Below are 20,647 nucleotides of genomic sequence, written 5' to 3'. Positions count from 1 at the left end.
GCTGTCTAGCGACTATGTTTTGAATGGCTATTTCGAAAAGGAAATTCTAGCTATTGGGTAAACAGAACCTAGACGCACTCGTATCTTGCAGATACGTCGACCACTTGACACTTTGGCTAGCGACGACGCCCGCTGAAACGGTAGCACATGCAGATACATTTGTATCTTTGTCGCACACGTAGTACATGTGTCACATGTGTCGCCAGTTCAACGACTCCCGGCGACCAGTTTTGTTTTCGTTTCGAAAAAGACCACAAGAAAGGGAATTAATTATTTCAGTTTGTGATTTATTGACTCCAATTCGCGACAGCTGACCAACCATGCACTGCACTGCTGATGGATGGATCTCGACAATTGGTTTGGAATTTGTTAGACATACTAGTTTATGAACCTAGGACGACTATTTGATCACTGGTTCGTTAAGTAGGATAAGAAGTCAAAGCTCTAATGACTTCGCAGATTATAATCACTCGACAAAGAGGAACACCTTGCTTACTTTCAAGCCTCGTGCATTTCCGATACATTTTTCAAAAGTGTAATTTCTGCTGGTTTTCCCTTTCATCTGGGAAATTATTGCCCTCCCCGACGAATGTTTTGCGGCTTTAGTGTAGCAAATTGCTTCAACACAACGTCAGACATATCGTTTACATGCCGTGCACACGCGATGTATCCGCCAATCGTCGTGTATAGATACATTTGTATCTCACAGTGACCATTGTTGCGACGTCTGAGTGGTTTATTTATATCGTGTTGCTCTTGTTTCGCTTCTGTTTCTGTTTCAGTTTCTGCTCGGTTGCATGTTGTCTCTTCTGCCTTTTCGCATTTCATTTCGTTTGGCCCCATAACGTGTCTGCACCAACAGTCAACGTGTGTATCTGCGAGATACATTTGCTGCCGGTCGGTTTCCATCGAAATCGAAAGTGCAGTTTTACGTGCTCGCAGCCCAATTGAACTGCATTGTCATCAAGGTTATTGTTCTTGAAATGCATGGAGTAAATGACTAATTCTCGAAATTGACTTCTTTTTTCTAATAGAAATTACTAATCGCATTATATTTATTTCACAAATTTTCGACAATAACGCATTGGTTTTTACCTACTGCATTTATATGCGAATTATATTTCAGGCTGCACTTGAAAGCAAAATCTAGTTTGGCCATATTATCAGTTCCGTATTATCGGTGTTTTTATTCCTAGGATTTCCCAATCGTAAAGCCAAATCCTCAAGATTAGTCCCATCAAGTGGGCCATAAATCAATGCCGGTGGACAGTCTAAGCGTCCAAAGTTTCGCATTAAGCCAATTGTGTTTCCCACACTTTGCACCCTCAAACTCCCTGCGATGTATTAATCTATTCTCAGAGCTTGTTTTATTTACCATTGCGTTTGAGCATAGACTATGGAAAATTTTCACACTTGAGCACATCAAAGTTTATCAACGTTTTCACTGGACCTCGCCATGCACTGCAAATTGCAGCTGCAGCCTCTGCCATGTGACAGTTGGCCTCGTCATTGAAAGTTTTATGGGCCCTTGTCTGCGGCGTTTCCATCTGAGCAGCCAGAACCGATCCGATACCCCCAATGGGGTATTTATAGGTCTATGCTCTCGTGCGAGGAGGTTTGCCGCCTTATCAGGCCCAACTCCCGCTTATCACGTGCTGTAGTTTTCCGTTCCTCTGCGTTTCCATGGAAAGTTTCGTTTCCCGCAGATTGCACATTGCAGAAAACTGAATAACACAATAATTAAAACAAGTGCATGGGAAAGTTCTTGAAGTGCAGCGATTTCTTTCGCCATCAAAAGATAGTTACCTAACTTAAAGAGCTGCCTACAAATTTGAAGTACACTTTTTCTAAAATTCTTAAAAGTAACTAAAGTGGCCAAATGGCGGTGAAACGAGCAAAACAAAAAGTTCCGAAAGTCTAAGCCTAAACTATGCATATTTTATGGAGCATATAAATAGTTTTTAATTTTCTATGAGTCCCTACATTTTCTACTGTTTTTAAATTATTTAGGGATCCACTACCCGAGACCAGTTTTTTCGCTTGACTAGCCATGACATTGACACAGTAAGACGTAAGACTTTGAATTCGGACTGGCTGCAGGTCTTTGTATTTATTTGTTTATTTATTTATGCGCGCATTGCACAATTGATCAGGCGACAACCAAATAAATAATAGACTCCCCAATGGGTTATTAATGTGGGCCATAAATTGCCGAGTGGATCCCACCTTCGCGGCTCACTGGAGACCTAGACCTAGACCTAGACCCAATCGTAATCCCCAGCCCCGATCCAGACCGAGACCGAATCCAAGACCGAGTCCGAGTCTGAGTCCGAGACCTAGACCCGTGACTTGTGTACGTGCCCGGCCGTGAAGCGTGAGCTCCAGTCCACTCCGATCCAGCGGAACCTGCACTTGATTCGACTCGACTGAAGTCGCTTTGGACTTACATGTAAGCCCCTTGAGCTCGACCGGTTGTGGTCAGTTCGAGTTCCCGCTCTGCTCCGTTCACTTGACGAGTGGACAAGGTTGGCTTTTTTCCACCATCCACCAGCAGCACCCGTGTATTCAAATTGCTCTCTTCCTATATATTCGGCATGATAAGGCGGCGCGTATTTGCGCCCTGTCAAGTGTTTGCGCACAAACACCCGGACTCCGGGCCAACAGCTCCTCCAGAGATAGCGCCAGGGACACATGTAAGCCGTCTGGCCCACTCCAGTGATCTAATCATCCGGAATTGGGAGCACTTCAGACCCCCTGCTTAGAAAGTGGAAAGAAGCTATCGTGACAAAGGACACTTGACTGTGTTAAAGTGTCAGGAGAGCTCCAATTAGCTAGGCAGGGTCAGCAAGTTCGGGTAATTTACAATCTATGAATATATCCTTGGATGTAATACCCTCTTTCAAAACCATCTCTCTTAAATCACTTGGTTGGAAGCCAACTGTCCCATTGATATAGCTTGTTTCTGGGTGCCAGACCTGGCACGATTCACAATAGCGTGGGGTCTAATGACCCATTTCAATTAGCTTCCCCTGCTCCCCCAGCCAAGCACTAACTATAATTTGTCCGACTGGGTGAGAATTGGAAGTCTAAATAGCCTCACACGACTTGATCTGGCGTTAAATTGTAAAGTCTGTCAGTTTACAGAAACATATGCCGGGGAATCCCGCCCCTTAAATTGCCCTCTGCCATCCATTGTGCCGACAGAATCGTGTGATAGCGACAGTTGTAAGGCAAGTCGAGCTAAACTCTAGGCACTTTCGATTTCCCAGCCAAGTGGCGTGTCCCCCCCTTCGTCACCGCATTCCCTGTATCCCTCCATCAGCAGATTCTAGTCAGTCATCACCATCATCATCACAGATCCGTCGTCATCATGGGATTTTTGTGCTGGATTCTGTAATATGCTGTATGGGCTGGGCTGCTGTTTTGTTGTCGTAGGTTGTTGCCCATTGTTTGTTACTCGCCATGATGTCATGAAGTTGTGAGTTAATTTGCATTATTAACTGCTTTGCTTGTTGCTGCCTCCGCGATGTGAGTACGAATATTATTGTGGAACGGGCTAGCAAGCGGGCTGAAAGTGAGAGGACGCTAAGCGATCCGTGATAGACTGGCAAAATTTGGTCAACATGAAACCAATAAACGTTTAAATTTGATGTGATTAGTGTGTCTATTAAAGCTAGCTAGATATTGTCTATAGATTTTTAATGGTTCTTTCACTCAAATTCAAATGGTGCAATATATTCATTTTACGTCAGAAAGCGATTGAATTAGCTGCAAATTCATTTGGGCTGCAAAGTTAGAATCACTAATTGATGGATTTACTAGCCGGAATTAATTGCGGTCTGATTATTCTTCCGATGACAATGATCCTAGGGATCCCTGTCGTTTAATACAGTTGTGTACTTTACCCGTTTGCCCAATGCAGCTACCAGATATTCCAGCGCAGTCTGGGTTATTGCCTGTTTTTCATTGCGGTTGCTGGCGGAGTGACGATGACGACGGCGACGGCGTTCCGCTCGACCGACAACGGCCTGCTAATTACCACGCTAATGCCGGTTCAATAGAGTTCACTGAAAGTAAAAGTTTCGCAAGTGCGGGGAAAATCGCAGAGAGAGAGAGAGAGGGAGAGGTAGAAAGAGACGGGGCAACGCTTGGTAGTAATTGGAGCGCGGCAATTAAGAGCCAAAAGCAGCCATAGCCATGTTTTCGACGATAATTAATCGGTTGGAGTACTTGCAGCGCCTAACGGCTAACGGTTAACGGCTAAAGTTAGCAGTTAGTACCCAGTTACCAATCTATCCGCCCGACCAGCGCCGTCATCCGAATCTAGAACCGATCGCCACGCCATGAGCATCATCGACAGCGGCAAGTACCGCTTGCGCAAGGACTGGGCCAGCGCCTCCATCCCGTCCTTGGTGAACATCGACGAGCACGACGGCGACTCCGGCGACACGGAGGGCAGCCTCAATGCCACGGCACCACCACTGCCTCCACAGAAGCCCCCGCGGCGCAGCTCCCTGGCCCTCGGACTGTTCTCCAGTAAATCCGATAAGAGCCAGAAGCGCCGCAGCTCCATAGCCGTCTCCTTCCTGCGACGGGATAGTAGTAAGGTGAGTGATACTTATACTAAATAAACTCTATTTTAAGTTACTTAAAACTGCATTGATAGGGAATGAGATATTTGCACAAAGTAATTATTCAGGAATTTTTCGAAGAGCTATTTGGTAAAAGAGTAAAGTAAAGTAAAGTATAGGCTGTTAAGGGGCATATTTTATTTAATTTTGTAACATTCCTGGAAGAGAATCATATTCCATGGTTAGACAAGAAGATTAAAACAATTCGTTTGATACTAGAAAAGAGGCAAAATATAGTTCTTTTGTATCCCTATTTTTTACTTTACCAAAAAGAGCCATTTGAACTAACCCTTTCCTTCGTTCCTTGCAGAACTCCACCAAAGACTCGTACGAATCGGCTGTGCGCAGCGAGAAATCCGACGGATCCGGCACACCCACCAGTCCGGAGATCGTGTACAGCTCCGAGGAGAATATCCGGGCCAGCTCCCCCAACGATCCGGGCAAGCAGACCTTCTTCGAGGACGGCAGCCAGTCGCCGCGTCCAGTGCTCCAGGGGCTGAACACCTCGTACGAGGGACCCCAGAATGATCGCCAGAGGCGCAGGCGCAGCTCGCTGCAGACCAAGCTGGACCGGCATCGCCGCAAGAAGATGGAGTACATCAACCAGAGGAGCCTGGACTCCGGCATGATGTGCAGCGAGTCCCAGAGCGACCTGACCAACGACAGCTTGGCCGAGGGCTCCGGCAGCTTTGCCAACGGAAGTGGCAACGGCAACGACGACGAGGACGACATCATCGATCCCAGCCACGGGGAGTACTTCCCGCGCGAGAAGCGCCACTCTTGGTGGAACATCTTCGTGCCCGACAATTTCAAGAACAGGTGCGCCCTCTCCGTTCGTTTGACTCTAACCAAACCGTCTGCGTGTTTAACAAGCGCCTTGCCAAGTGACTAAAATGCATCGATTGCGTAAGATTGGCAATCAAACCCAAACCAGCCCAACTACCCACCACCCACCCAACCAATCTCTGCTCCCGCTGCGAATGTTGAACTAACACCCGTCGAATGTGTGATTAATTGCCGGCATGAAACACTCCCACCCCCGAAACTCACACTTTCAGATACATTTCCGGTGCCCCTGGGCCTCACTTTAATTTATGCGATGCATCGGAAGGGGAGGCATTTCCTCAGAGCAGCTCCTCCTCGCAGCCGGATCACCAACTGCCGAATCCCTCGATTTGGCAATTGAACATAACGATTCACGCACTTTCCGAAAGTCATTCATCACCGTCGAGGGTTCTAATTAAAGATTTCTGATTCGCACTTTTCGAACTGGTTTTTTGATGGCTTAGAGCAGCCACAGTTAGCAGCTAACCAGGGAACCAATTGCAAAACTAATTTAAGTTGGCCATTCAATCGATAATGTAAGAGCCATACAAATGAACAAAAGCGAAAAGTGCTAAGAAATACATATAACCAGTTTCTTGATAGTTTAAGTATAACCAAATCCCATCTTCACTTTAAGTCTATCTTCCACTCAACTCCAGATCGGAAACAAAAATGGAAAGAAATCGCAATAGGGGTTCAATCGAGGTTATGTGTGGGCGGATTGCCACTTTGGTGAAATAGGTAGCTGCTCCCTTGCACCTGCTCTTCTTCCCCCTTAAAGCGACCGACCTTCACACGGGAGTTGGTGGGGTTCATTCGCTGACCCCGAACCCCCGTCGACCAGGTCAAGTCATTGCCGCTGCTCAGACGCCCAACGGGGTCTTTGGATCCGCTTCGAGATCGGCCTTCGGACCCGCCTCGACTCCATTAGCCGGCTGTCTATCGGGCCTCATTATGCCTATGAGCCTCATTATGCGCATTATTATTATTATTATTAGGATTATTATTTCTTGGCCGCCGGCGGGTCAATTAGAGACGAAATCTGCTGATCCAAATCCGCTGATGATCAGCGCTTGAGTTATGGTCATCGGCTTATAAACATATTGCACATCGATATTGGTATTTTTGGGGTAATTTGCGCCTTCTTGAAAGCACACAATTTTTTGCTTTTTCTCGTCATATCTTACTTTTAATTAGCCAGCATTTTGTTTTTCCGCCCCTTGTCACAATTTGCTCACATCTCGATTTCGATTTCGATTTGAGACTTTGCCTGTGCCTCTGTTTCTGCCTTGCTTTGCATTTTAATTATTTTTAATTATTTGTGATTGTTTTGTTTTGTTTCATTTTCCTTAATTAAAAACGAGAAACAATGGAAATTATGGCCCGAAAGGCCCTGTAAACAACAAACCTTTTCGGGGAAAATATCGATGTGCAAACGATGCGGGATTGAAAGTATCTTTCCTTGTTCCCCAAGTGACAAAGTTCAAAAGTGGGATATTATTTATTGCTATAAATGAGCATTTTACCACCCAGCCATGCAAATTAGTTACAGAACATCCGCGTTTATCAGGCTTATGTCTTTTGTATGGTTTGTGTTTTTTTTTATCTGACTTACGTAAGCGAACGGGAAAAATAAAAGGCGGCGTTTTACAATTTGCAATGTCAATTAAACTTGTAAAGAGAATTAATGGAGCGCACAAATTTAGCGAATTGTCCAACGGAATGTAAACAAAGGCAATAACATTAATTGGCCATATTTGCCGTATCGGTCGCCTCTGTTTCCCTATCACATCGGGACATATCATCCAATACTATATATATAGTAGCTCGATTTTTAACTGCCATGGCAACACGTTTTTAATGCACGCGATATGGATCTGATTGATATATAGTTTACATTGGACAAGGCTTTCAGTTTAAGCAAACACCTAATGACATTCCCCTTGCGAACACTATGTTTAATTGAAAGTTATTGGTAGTTAGATAAAATGCAATAGATATTTCTTTCAAGATTTAACACAAGCGCACTTCAGAAACATATGTTGGCCATATCTATCCGCTTAGAAACTGAACAAATCTGCTGTAAGCCAATAGATGAAGGCTTGGTCGCTGGAAACATTGAGGCTGAAAAAAATCCAATCATGCCCATCGGCAGACTGGCACCTCTGTGGATTTTTTCCATCGGTCATCCGTTGAAGCAACCGCCAAGATCCCAAGTTCCCACTCGAAGTAGTTAATTAAGGCCTGGGTCCAAACGAATCCAACAGCCTCCAGTCACAAGGCACAATCCGGCTCACGTGAATATTTGCTCAGCTTGGAGACCGAGTGTCTCGCCACTTGGCTTTGTGATTCCTAATTCCAATTTGGCTTCTGTTTCGGCCCGCTGTTGATACAAGTACGAATTCCATCAGTCAGGCAATCACTCACTCATTCATTCCACATGATTCCTAGACTTGGACCTAGTCTTTCCGATGCCCACACAGTAGTTAGCTGAATATCACAACACTTTCAGCAAATATTTAAACAGCTTATATGCTTGTGCGACTGCGTGCAAATGCCATAAATCGTCGCATATATCTATATAGAGGTTCTTCTGACTCTATCTTTAGAGTGCAGTGTGTTTTGGAATACACACAGTAATAAAATCATATCAACTGCAAAATACCAACAGGGGAGCTCCACTGTGCAGCAATTTTGTATATACTCGAAGTAGCTGAATGAATAAAGAGGTTTTTGTACCGATTGGCCGACTGTATGAAGTACACAACAATTTGGCCAGCCCTTTTGAAACAATAAAGTTGTCGCAGTGAAACGTGTTTGTTTTTGGCTTACAAATTAAGCAATAAGTCATATCAAGTACCAAAAAATTAAGCCATAAAAATAAATAATTTAAACAGCACTTTGCAAAACCCTTTATTATAAGCGTGCGCTAAACGATTTACACCTTTTCGAGAATTCATACACCCATTGAGAAATTGAGGACGACAAAAAACGAGATCGGTTGTGCTCAGCGTACTCAGGGGCATCAATCATTGAGAATCTTGAGAAGAAACCATCTCGATTTCGATATGAAAACGATCTCGATGTAGATACTTTCAGACAGAAAATGAGAGAAAGAGAGAGGCAAGTGAGAGCAGTCATGTGCAATATGAGAATGGTTCGATCTCGATGTGAGTACGCTTAGCATGATTTTGAGATCGAAATTCCCAAATCGGATCGTTGAAAACGTTTTTTTCTCTGAGCATAATTGTGATTCACCTTGGAAGTCGATTAGCTGAAGGTGGTATTCTACCTTTGGTCTGATTCACTCCCTCAAATAAAAGACCCCACGCACTAGATTGCCTGACTCATTGGTCTATGGGGTATAAAGTGCATAGATCAAACTGTCGTTGGTGAAAAGCACTTGAAAGTGTCTCCGTATCAGATTTGAAGAAGCCTGAACATTCACGAGCCCAGCTACTTCAGCTTTTCAAATTAGCACAAAAACATCAGGCCATAAAACCAAACCCTTTACCACCATGTTCTCTTATATATGTATGTTTAGATGGCGTCGAGGGTTTTACGGAAGAACACAAACAAAACTAAATGTAAGGAAAAATTAGTAGGGTCTATCGAAAAAGTTAACTCGATTTTGTGACAGGTACTTGGCGTAAACACGATGCCTCGAAAACACACTTTATTATATTGTTTATAATCGAACGATTTATGGGCGCTGACCAAAGAGGCCACTCGGGTTCGGCTGGCCTGACATTTCGGTATCAGCATATCTCTTTATAACCAGCCAATATAAACCCAATTGAGTCGTAATTCATTTTTAGACCTGCCCCTGCCCACATACTATATAACGTGTATATATATGTGCTGTCCAAAATCGATTTTTATACACTGCGGATTTAAGCCTTCTTATATATAGACTCGTATAAGAATCTATACACATACATGCTCATGTTATCCGATAAGCTGATTTGCTTCAGTGCTAATCGATGATCTCTGGGATATTAATTACCCAACAACGGGCGGACTGAGAAATTCCTTCAGATAATTAATATGGCAACTAGGTAATACGTTTAGGTTCGAATGAGGGCCCAGACAGCTCGACGTTGTCAGGTGGGTTTCCAGTGATGATCAGGTGTGATGGGATGATGAACCGCCTGAATTACTTGACGTGCAAGCATATGCTAATTTGCTATAAATGCCATAAGTGTGGTAATTAAGACGTAACGTTACAATCCAGTTGGGGATTAAATAAGCGATGGGACATAATGATTGCAATTAAGTAGCTGTGACCTAAGAAGTATTATTCTAACCTTTCACTAACCTTTCTACATATCAATAGCTCAAGTTACTTGAGTATTTCCAGTTGCTATCTACATCCTAGTTCATATCTCTATTTGCCATTGTTTGCCCAACTACTTAGCGAGCGTTCTAAATTAGTTTTGCAAATGTTTACTTATATTAAACATATGGTAACATTTAGGAAAGACCGAATATTACTGGCGAAACTGCCGCAATATCAGCTTGAAAGTCATATGCTAACTTAAGACTTAGATTGTTGTAACTTCGTATAGGCATTGGACTAATAGGAAACTTAGATACTTTATAGGAAATCCAAGAGCTAAGATATGTGTATAGATATTTATATCTATCTATATCTTTTCCAGCCTAAGTTCCACTCTGAATGGAACCAAAGTGGGGATCTGGGGATCGCTTGGGTCGAGTGATTACGTGCGTGTGTGCACAAAGTCCGCCGAGGGAGAGGCCTTTATTGTGCTCCGCTGGCTGCTGATTTGATAAATGAATACATATATGTAAATTGTACATACTATATACATATATGTATATAATGTCGGAAGAAGAGGGCAGCGAGCACACTGGTATCCATCCAGAATGATAACATCCAGAGCTCATGCCATTAACAATGACACAGCCAGACCCATGGGATGATCATTTTCATTTTGCGTCTGTCAGTTGGAAATGAAACTCGCGACGCGAGGCATTTGAAGCGAGATCTCGCGAATTCGCGGTTTATCGGATCGCAGCCGAAATATCGAAAAAATCGTCATTTTATGCAAATGCAAAGTGGCAAAGTGTTAAACTGGATTCTCTCAGTGGCTTCGGCGAGAGTGTGTTGAGTTAATTATAATTCATAATTTATTTACAATACAAATCGCTATATATTTATTGCGCGATGTGCAAACCAATTAGGCTTCATGACACTAAATATTCATTACATTAAACGGCACTCTTTAAATCCAATTAAATGCAATTTCTTTGATCGCCAAAGGGAAATTCGTTCAATTTCGAACTCATTGTTCATTGAGGAAAATTTGTTCATTCGGATCGAGTTTTGCATTCCATTTCGTTTCAATTAGATTCCCGCTTTTTTCGATGCTTTGTTTATTGGCTGCTCGTTGTTTTTTTTTTTTTTTTGTTACGCCATGATAAGGCGGTTCTTATCTTAATTTACGTAAAGCAAGTTTCAATTTAAATGAAAGATAACAGTTCTCAGCCGCGTCAGTTTGTGTAAATATTTTGAGTTTTGGCCAAACTGGTTTATTGAAATTTCTGTATTCCGAATTCAGAATCGCTCGTGGAATTTACAAAAGTGAAGGTCAGTTCAGTCAGTCGGAATACAAACACCTTCTGGTGTTTAGACTCTCTTCTCGAGTTCCCCCATCAAGGGGCTCGTCTGTCCATCCATCCATCCATCTAATCATCCAGTTCCCGAAGATTTTGGCCAGGTGTCCGTAGGAATTGCCTGAATGAGCCGCTAATGAAGGCGGGCTGAAATTATGCCTCTCCTGCTAAATGGCTGGCAAACACGACACATCCAAACTAGATTTATTTGAAATCCATCATTTTATTCCATCAGATGGAATAAAAGTATGCACGGCCACAAAAAAAGGCATCAAACGAGTTGCTGATGTTTTCATTTACGACGCCGCTGGCGCCGAGAAATTAAAGGCAACTGACCACAATCAGTCGTGCTCACACCCGTGGGTACGCGTATTACAAAAGTGATATAAAATGCAATTAATTGTTTCAATTAAGGCCAGTCCAAAAGCGCTGGCATCCAATACGAGTGCAAATGTGTGAAATGTGCGATGACGGTTTCCTCGTCTGCGCATGACTAAGAACCCGCCGGCTGATTTAAATATTTGCCAAATACTTTTCATATACAAATAAGATACTCTGACTATCTTTCTCCCTGGCAGCGGGAGCAGGCCAATCTTAACCGAAATCTGTGAGTTTCGTGTTCAAGAGCAGACTGAATTAAGTCAGTGGATTAACCACTAGATAGTCATCAAGTTATCGTTGTAATCGCACCAATACAGAACCTCCTCGACACAAACTACTTCCATTACGCAATCCTCACGTGCTGACTTGCCCTCAAAAATGACACATTCTCTGATGCCAAAAGACCGCAAAAAGTGTCAAAAAATCCAATTAACCTTTTTCTTGGTAGTTAGTGAGATAGCTGGTAGCAGCGGACGGGCAAATACAAACAGCATTTCACTCGCTTTATTTTTCCAGAGCAGCCAAAAAGCCAAGGCAAACAAACAGAGATAACAATGCGGCATACAAATTCTAATTATGAGCTGGAAAGTGGGCGGTGGCAGGTGGCAGGTGGGTATATTGTTGCCCAGAGGGGCAATTTAAATATGACTATCAGAAGTTGGACTGTGGGCAAAACGTAATATGGAGTAGAATCAAAATCAAAGACGGAATTAATACACGTGACAGTGTTTACCGCACAGCCGCTGCAGTTGGTGTCAGCTGTGTTTGGTCGGCGATAAGGGCCGACTTTGGGGTATTATATTTGTATTTCCCTGCTCGACGGCTCCGCCGACAAGCCAATTAATTTTGTCATCAATATTTTCCACCTCCCACTGCGGTGACAGCCAAATTGAATCATTAGAAGTCAACAGTGTCGAGTGAATTTATCTTTTGCTTGTTTTAGCCACCTTCCCCTTTTCTCTAACTCATCTGTCAAATGGCGCGGCTATGATTGATCGACCAGCTAATCGGTATCCGATATTTTCCCAAAACATTCATCAATTTCCTGTAATTATTCTAGCCCTAGTCCACAGAAATTGCATTTAGTTTGTAAGCAAAGTAATGAACTCAGTGCGAAGACCCAAAGACTTTTGAACTCACAATGCAGAACGTTATACTTACATCGCAATACTATTGGTAAGCCAACATGATGTGACCTTCAAACACACTTATATTAAAGAGTCTTAAAGGGGTTAAATTCCTGGTAACTGCCTGGCAACTATTGAATGACAGTCTTTCCTCTGAACTCGTATCTTTATGATGACTGCCTCGATAAGATCCCGATCTTTCGATTAGATGCCAAACATTTTGTTCAGCCGAGTTTGGCAAATTGAGGTCATCCACAAATGCGGACTAAATACTTATCTTTAACTCGAAGATCATTAGACTCACTATATCGTAAGATCCAAAACTGAGTCTTACGATAAAAGCACTCAACTTCCGGTGAGCTGAAGACCATTACAATTGGGCAGTATAAACATGATCTTGAGCACGTACTCACATTCCCCACTCTGCCATCCCAACTTCCCTTTGTTTGCTCATTGAGATTCGCCTTCTTGGCGTTTTGGGTCAATGTTAGACCAAACCTACAAGCTTTGGAAATTGAAGGTAGCAAACATTAAAAATTAATTATTACTTACAAACATTTACAGGCTTAAGACCAACCTATCAATTGCCTGCTCAATTAGTATTTTTCCGTTTTCATTCGATCGAAGTGTCTGGCCATTTCACTGCCCCACTGAACAATTGCCTTTCGTGGCGAGTTCCCATTCATTTTCACTGCTTAAAATTGCCCAAAATTTAGATAAACTGTCTATGCCAAACGCTTTGACCGTGGGCTACATCATAGACTTTCGGGCGTTTCGTATGCGAAACCTTGAGTTCTGGCAATCTCAACCGAAATAGTCGCGAATTGTGGGAATTTTCTTTGCACTCATATCATATCGGTCTATAAAGTGTTCACCCTTGACAAGCCAAAGTATATTTGCACGTCGGGTTGGACATTGTTTTCAACGAGACTTCGAGTGCGTAGAACCAAACTGATAGTATCAACTGATTGCATATAAATGGTAATTCTCGAGAAGCACTTTGCTGAGCACTGATTCTTAGCAATTCGAACAGTAACTTTCAGGGGAAAATAGCAACTCAAGTAGCATGGTGTTGAAAACTTATGAAAAAGAAGAGAAATATGCCAATTCCTCAATTCTCACCCATATATTTCCACAACCCTACTCGATACTTCTCTGGACGTGACGATTCCAAAGTAATATCTACTATATACTTATATAGCACATATATCCATAAAAATATCCAGTGGCAGATGGATAGCCATTCGACTGGAGGGCTTGGGCTTGGGATTGCGATCGGGATCGTATCCCGTACCCCCCAATGGTACGTGTGCATTCCGTAAATTGGCATTTGTTAAACCCGCGCGATTAGGCGAGATACACTCAACGAGTTTTGCTTCAGCGTGTATTGGGTGTATTTTGAATTTACCATTTCGTAATTACACATTTTTATTTACCTTATTGTTTCTCCGTTTATTTCTTTGGACCTCCCGTTTTGTTTTGGCACACTTTGCCGTTTAATTGGTTTTGTTCGCCTGCCCCGATGTGCTCCTTATGATTTGCGAACGTGCCAGGTCACGTAGGGCTAGTCAAGATGTTTCCAGTTTGTCACGCAGCGTTGACAATTTGGCGATACCCGTGCGCAGGTAAGTTGCAACTAACACCTCACTATTCCGCCTAAGTCCACCCACCCACAACAACTCCCCACCCAAAGCACCCATCCATTCAAATGCAAATGAGGCGGAGTACATAGCATGTGCATATGTACATATGTAGAAAGAGCCTGTGACGCACCTGCATGACATAACTATAAAGCCACCTTATGCTATGTGTATCTATGTATCTATGTCGCACGTTGCATGTTGCATGGCTCGACTTAAATCAAACCCACATTTAATAACCCATTCGTAGATCTAAGAAATATATATATATTTGACTTTCAGCGAATTGTGACCATAGCCATAGCCGGGCAGCCCAATTTTTGAACTTTCAAACCACCAATTGCCGCAGTAAATTATGTTTGCGGTCTGTAAATAAGCCTGGCAAAAACCTAAAACTAAAACTAAATCCAAAACGAAAACGGCAGGCCGCAAATATTGATAATTTATAAGGCGAGATCGGCCAGTGTTCAAATTATAGATTGTTTATAGATTATCTTAATGTTCGCTGTCGTCTTATTAGCGAATTCTGATAATTTATAAGTCGCGTATAAGCGTAAATAAATGGCTGATGTTCAAGTGATGTCGACAGATTAAATCCGCAATTTGAAGGGTGTCAGATAAGGCAGTTTTCGAAGTGAGAGTATGTATTTTATTGTGATAATAAATAGATTTGCTAGGATGGGAATACTTCAGGCCTATCCCAAGAAGATCGCAACCTTTTGATGAGTCACGTGGAACATGAACATGCACAATCTCTTTATTTCCAATTTTACAACGGCAATAATCGCCAATAATGCATTATGTGTTTGTGCACATTACGTATACGTAGCGAAAACTGAGTCACTCGCTCAGTTCACTCGCTCGTCTTGGCTGCCATTCTGCCATTCGATGCGTAATGTAAGCACTCTGGGTAACACCCCCGTGGGTTGTTGACACCCAGTTGGCCCGGTGGAACTGTGCCAGTAAAATGCTACTTACTGCCACTTCTGTTTTTTCGGTGCTCATGCCAGTGATCGCAGCCCAGGGCCACATTCCCGAAGGTAAACAATGCACAAGAGCGATAAGATACATGTACGTATGTACGTATGTATGTACGTATGAGCCAGCGATCGAGCCCTGAATGACTTCCATTCGGCTTTCAATTGCTCAAGAGCCTCTGGCCAAATTTGACTCGTCGCATTGCGGATACTTCTTGAGATACTCGTTGTATGGAAAACACCAGGAGATTAGTCAGGGCAACTACATATGAATATGTTGTTTCATTTGATCCTCTATTTTGTGTGACCAACTGGTTAATGCGGAGGCGTGTCTGTAGCAGTGATTAGCACAGGTAGATGTTGGGAATTGCTCGGTGACACAACATGTAAAAGATGTCTTACCCTATAATTATTCTCTATTATACTATTATACTCGTATAATATAGTCGCTGAAATATATTGTGGTTTGTAATAGTACAGATTTGTTGAGATTTAGTAGAATAGAAATATTAGCTTATGAGATATATTTGCCTCGTCTTAAACTGACCCCCTTGGCAGAAAAACAGAAGAGGAATGCGAAAAATAAATTCCCGGCCTCCGAACATAATATTTGTGTCATTTACAATTATTTAATAATTATTCATGTTTGCTTGCCGAACAAAGGCGAAATACCTATCCATTCCATTTGAGCGCGAAAGCCAACTGTGCAAATGGATTCCATTGCCATTTCGCCGTCTGAACTCAATAACTCGAACGCCCAAGCAGCTCGGAACGTGGTCGTCATCAAATGTGGCCAACTTAAATCAAACACAGTTGTTCCAACCAGGCTCTTGTTTTTGCAATGGTTTTTCACGCGAAAAGGCCTAGAAAACGGAGAAAACGAAAGGTTTTTTCAGGTGCGCAGCCAGGCACTGGAAGACTTTCCATGGAAAATTCTCATTGGCGCACGGGGGTAAATATGGCTAGGAATTAAAAATGGTGAAGGCAAATATCTGATGGCGACAAATATGCGTTAAATAATTATTTAGTATTTGCTGCCGTCGTTGTTTATCTGCGAACAAAGGCACTTTGCATGCGCCTGCTGCCAGCTGAAAACTTCAGTCCGCAATTATTCTACGCGCTCGCGTATTTATTTTTTATCATTGATATTCAATTATGATTATCGCCAATTGCGCTAATTGGCAACGCAGTGAAAAGACACGCACAAATAAACTTTTATTATTTTCAGGGGTATGGCGAAGAGGGGTTCCTTGATCGGCAGAAAGAGGCTTTCATATACTCAAACTTATGAATAGCCCCCTTCTGTCGATTCGAACATTTTGTTGTCACATTCACTTGGCTGTGATACAACTATCTTGGCTGAGGAAAACCTATTTTCCCGCCCGAAATAACGGAAATTAGTTTTGCCAATGAAACGGGAACGCAATAATAGGGAAAACGGCTATTTTGTGAGTACAGGAAGAGGAAAGTAGTGCAGAAAAGATGTTTTAATAAAGATATTTCAAAAAATGAACGACTCAAATTGTAACTTAAGAATTGTTTCTCGGATATCAGATACCCTTGATTTACCTTATGAGCTAGTGAGAGTGCGAGGTAGAAACTTCAATATGTTGTTGGCATTAAGATTGAAGTAGAAGACAAATACAAAATTAAAAAAAACAGCAATGCTTCAATATATCTGTTACACACTTTTCTAGGAATCTAGTAGAATCCAGTGATTCCATTTATTTAGGAATTAGGCTCAGGATTTAGGCTCAGATACATTAAGGTTTGAGTTTCTCGCTTGATCAAAGGAGTTTTGGAGGTGGAAACCCCAAATAAGCTTGGAATTTCAAGTATGGAGCTTTGAAGCACACGCGCCTCCCAAAAAGCCAGCACACTTCGTCTGGACTTCAGACCGTCGATATAAATATGCCGAAGCAAACACAACATGAAGCGTAAAGGAAAATATATTAATGATTCTAAAACTTGCACTGTACGACAATCGAATTTAAATTGAAATGGAAATGCCGCCAGTATCAGATTTGAACAATCAAAGCAATCTTTTATAAATTGGTATGCAATCGTCGATCCACGTTCGCGTTCGCGGATGGATAGCGACGTCTAGGCGATGACGCAGCGAAGAATTCTACAATGCCGAAGAATCGATCTGGAATTAAAGAGTGCGAGTGGCGGAATTATTGAGGGGTATTATTGCCCAGGGGATTTCATTAACCTCTCCATAAGTCGTAGCGAGTGGAGAAACGTCCTTTTGCTGGCGTAAAAGCTCCTGCTTGTACCGTTCCTGCCGCTCCACGGGCGACACCTGGCGGTAGGAATCCGCCGAATAATGGGACACCACAATGCCCACGCCCTCTATAAGGGCCAACAGAGCCCCGCCCACCAAGGCACTACTGAGCATGGAGGTTAGTCCTGCGAAAGAGAGGTCACAGAAATGTCTTAGCTGTATTTAAACTACCTCTAGCAATGAGCCAAAAAGTAAATATTCTTTTATCAAATGAGCGATAATAGCCATAAAGTTGACCAAAAAGAAAAACAAGACAAAAAGGTATCGAAGAATATACAGCTCCTGAAAACCAGCCTGGTGCACTCATTGTTAATGCATTTACCTGAAAAAAAACGCTAAAAACTCACCAGTTCTGGCAGCAAGAATGCCCCCGGTGGTCGCTCCACTAATTATGGCGTTCCACGGATCCTCCTTCTTCCGGAAGTAAACCAGTGAGCAGTCGATGGCGCTGAAGGTGGCACCCCACACCGCAAAGTTACCGCCCACCAGGCCGGATCGAGCCCGTACCGCCGCCAATCCTCCGCTCAATCGGTATCTCAGGCCGGAGGGAGCGTTTCGAAAGCCCTTGATCGCTTGGAAGGCTCCTCCGCCCAAGGCGCCCATTGCGAAGGCTCCACCACAATCCTCGACAATGCGAAAGGGACAAGGCTCACGACCGTACTCCGCCATGTCAGTTGATTATAGGATTCAGGACAGCTCAGTGGGTAAAATTGATGTGGCGACAGACACACAATTGGCAGCAGAATAGATTTACAAGTCAAGGCCTCCTTTAAATTTAAAGTTTCATTACAAAAATTTAAAGCAAATAGAAATAGAAATAGAAAACTTACCATTTTGAAATTATAATCAGTAATTAAATGCACTCGACAAGTCCTCACAAATTCCTTACAAATTACTTATACCTTATACTTTTCTGAGTTAACTCTATCGAACACCTAAGGACAGTCACTTGAAAAATCGTGACTTCTCGCCAGTCGTTTAAAGGCTAATCGAACAAAAAACAAAACAGATCAAAAACCGTTTAAAAAAACATTTAAAATGCGTCGTTTCGCCGTATTTGGACACTCGCTGATCGTCAAGATAATCTTTACAAAACGATAGCAAATGCACAACAAAAAGGTTGAATAAAAAAGGCAAACGGGCTGCCAATAAATAAATTGTTATTACCACCCGGTTATGGTCACAATTCGAGCTGGAAATTTGTAAGTGATAAGGATCGCAACAGATTGCGCTCCGATCGCTACAAGCCCAAATATTCCATTCCCCGCCGATTCTACAACCGCTCTCCGACTTTTCCAGGAGCAAATCGCGCAGCGTGGATCACGGCCTTGCGGCTCCATTCGACTTGGACTCGCTCCGCTCCAAAGTGGAGCAGCGCTTCGAGAGCGTCGACAAACTATCAAGTAAGTATTTCCGATAGTCCACTTTATATCACTCAATTAGACAGATTTAAACCGATGAGATTTCATTTACTCTGTGGGAGTAAATTTAGATAAGGCAGATAAGCAGATGGATGCAGAATTGTATAAAAATGATTTTGTATTTCTCAAAACTAATACTTATTTCGGGAAGCAACCTTGCCTGGCTTAAAACCCTGTATTCGCTCACTTTTAATTCAAATAGTTTAGTTTAAACTTATATTATACGACAGAATGTAAAATTTGTGTAGAAATCGTAGGTTCTTCAAGCCAACGCTAGGGGTCTCTCAAGGAATTGGGTAGAGGATTCTGCCGACAGGTGTCGCTCAAGCTCACACTCTAAGTAAAATCTATGTATAATTACGAGAGTGCAAATTTTGAATTAATCTTAAATAAAATCTGCTACGAAGGAGGGTTTTTTACAAAATAACTCTTGCAAACCTCGTCAAAATATAATGCAGTTTTAAATAATTCTACAGAATCCAAATTCCGATCTATCAACACAGTTTGTACTTTGCGCATTACAGTCCATTTTAGTGCCTAAGCCAGAGGCGTTCCTAACATAATCATAAATAGTTTTAATTACAAAAAAAAAAAACAAGTTTGCTTTGCCAGTGCAACATCGATTGTCGACCTTTGAACTTGATTCGCAGATATCTGAGTCATTGCAGAGTATTGTGTGGCAAACGGGGGGTACCTACAAACAAATTCTTATCGCACCTCCCGGTATCAAAGTGAATAGTTAGTCTGATAACACCAATGGTCTTTTTGCTGGCCCAGTGAGTGGTCTTTCAATTCCGCACGGCTTGCAGACGCTTGCAGAATGTAAGCGTTTAAAAGTGCGCGCCCAAGCTAACAGTGCTGATAGTTGTTTATATGTATGGATGCAATTGTGACAGTTCGATAAAACTGATGAGCACGCAGTTTGAAGGACAGAGGAGAGGAAACAGTGTAATACAGGGCTAGAAATGGTGGAAATGATTGAGATATACTGGCACCTGCCAACCAAACAGTTCTCGGTTATATACCTCTGCCGGCGGCAGGTTCCGCCAACAGGTGTGATCTATTCGCACCTGCGACCCGATGGCGACGCTTTCGAGCTCTTCCAGCAGCGTCCCCCGAAGGAGCCCGATCCTCCGAGTAAAGAACTGCGAGCACGCGCCGCCAGCGATACGATGCCATTATTAATTATGATTTCTTTTCGTTCCGCAGGGCAAAAGTCTTCATTGCCCACCATACCCACCATTTCCTACACCGTGGGCAATCGCGACACCCTGACATCCGTGGCCGCCCGGTTCGACACCACGCCATCGGAGCTGACCCACCTCAACCGCCTGAACAGCTCCTTTATCTACCCGGGCCAGCAGCTGCTGGTGCCGGACAAGAGCGCCAGGGACGACGCCTCCAGCAGCTCCACCCACGACGCGGACGGCGCCAGCCTGTCCGGCAAATCGAGTCCGGTCGAGCGCAAGCTGTCCGGCGACGAGAGCCGCGAGAAAGGTAAGAACGGAAGCCAACCCAGGCGCTGCTCCGTGGAAATGGTGCAATTGGTGCGACGATAGTGAAGCGTTTGCCATCATCGCCGCTTGAGATTTTCATTGCACGCGCTTTTTACATGCATGTGTCAACATTGTTTGAGAAACTGCGTATTGCGTTCTTCAATCGCTTTTTGGATCGCATTCACTAGAGAAGTCCAAACATTTGCATAATATCATATACCCATA

General features: G+C 43.0%; 2 protein-coding genes across 20 annotated transcripts in view; one reads left to right on the top strand and one right to left on the bottom strand.

Annotated features, from left to right (window-relative positions):
* The window catches only part of LOC6613925 (TLD domain-containing protein 2), a 66,272-nt gene that overhangs the window by 18,346 nt on the left and 27,279 nt on the right, over positions 1-20,647 (top strand). For 9 of the 19 annotated variants that reach the window (XM_032720893.1, XM_032720892.1, XM_032720894.1 and 6 more), the window contains exons 3-7: positions 4,237-4,607; positions 4,942-5,450; positions 14,155-14,226; positions 18,805-18,908; positions 20,136-20,423. In XM_032720893.1, coding sequence (XP_032576784.1) covers positions 4,344-4,607; positions 4,942-5,450; positions 14,155-14,226; positions 18,805-18,908; positions 20,136-20,423 — 1,237 coding nt within the window. In that variant the 5' untranslated portion in view covers positions 4,237-4,343. Of the gene's footprint in view, positions 1-4,236; positions 4,608-4,941; positions 5,451-12,600; positions 12,651-14,154; positions 14,227-18,804; positions 18,909-20,135; positions 20,424-20,647 lie in introns of those variants that run through there. The other 10 variants (XM_032720910.1, XM_032720907.1, XM_032720908.1 and 7 more) reach the window with 3 other exon arrangements.
* On the bottom strand, positions 17,152-18,248 carry LOC6613926 (probable mitochondrial import inner membrane translocase subunit Tim17 1). The gene is made up of 3 exons (XM_002038355.2): positions 17,853-18,248; positions 17,434-17,630; positions 17,152-17,367 (listed from the first exon to the last, which is right to left on the bottom strand). The coding sequence occupies exons 1-3, from the start codon at positions 18,172-18,174 to the stop codon at positions 17,347-17,349; spliced, it is 540 nt and encodes a 179-aa protein (XP_002038391.1). The 5' UTR covers positions 18,175-18,248; the 3' UTR covers positions 17,152-17,346.

This window comes from Drosophila sechellia, chromosome 3R, assembly GCF_004382195.2.
Source record: "Drosophila sechellia strain sech25 chromosome 3R, ASM438219v1, whole genome shotgun sequence".
In the NCBI taxonomy this organism is placed as follows: Eukaryota; Metazoa; Arthropoda; class Insecta; order Diptera; family Drosophilidae; genus Drosophila; species Drosophila sechellia.
This window is presented reverse-complemented; position numbering and strand designations above follow the sequence as displayed.

Coding starts and splice junctions, on each gene's coding strand:
- LOC6613926 (XM_002038355.2), bottom strand. CDS start 18,174: ATGGCGGAGTACGGTCGTGAGCCTTGTCCCTTTCGCATTGTCGAGGAT. Junction 17,631..17,852: donor CATTCTTGCTGCCAGAACTG/GTGAGTTTTTAG, acceptor TCTCTTTCGCAG/GACTAACCTCCATGCTCAGT. Junction 17,368..17,433: donor TCGCTACGACTTATGGAGAG/GTTAATGAAATC, acceptor CTTTAATTCCAG/ATCGATTCTTCGGCATTGTA.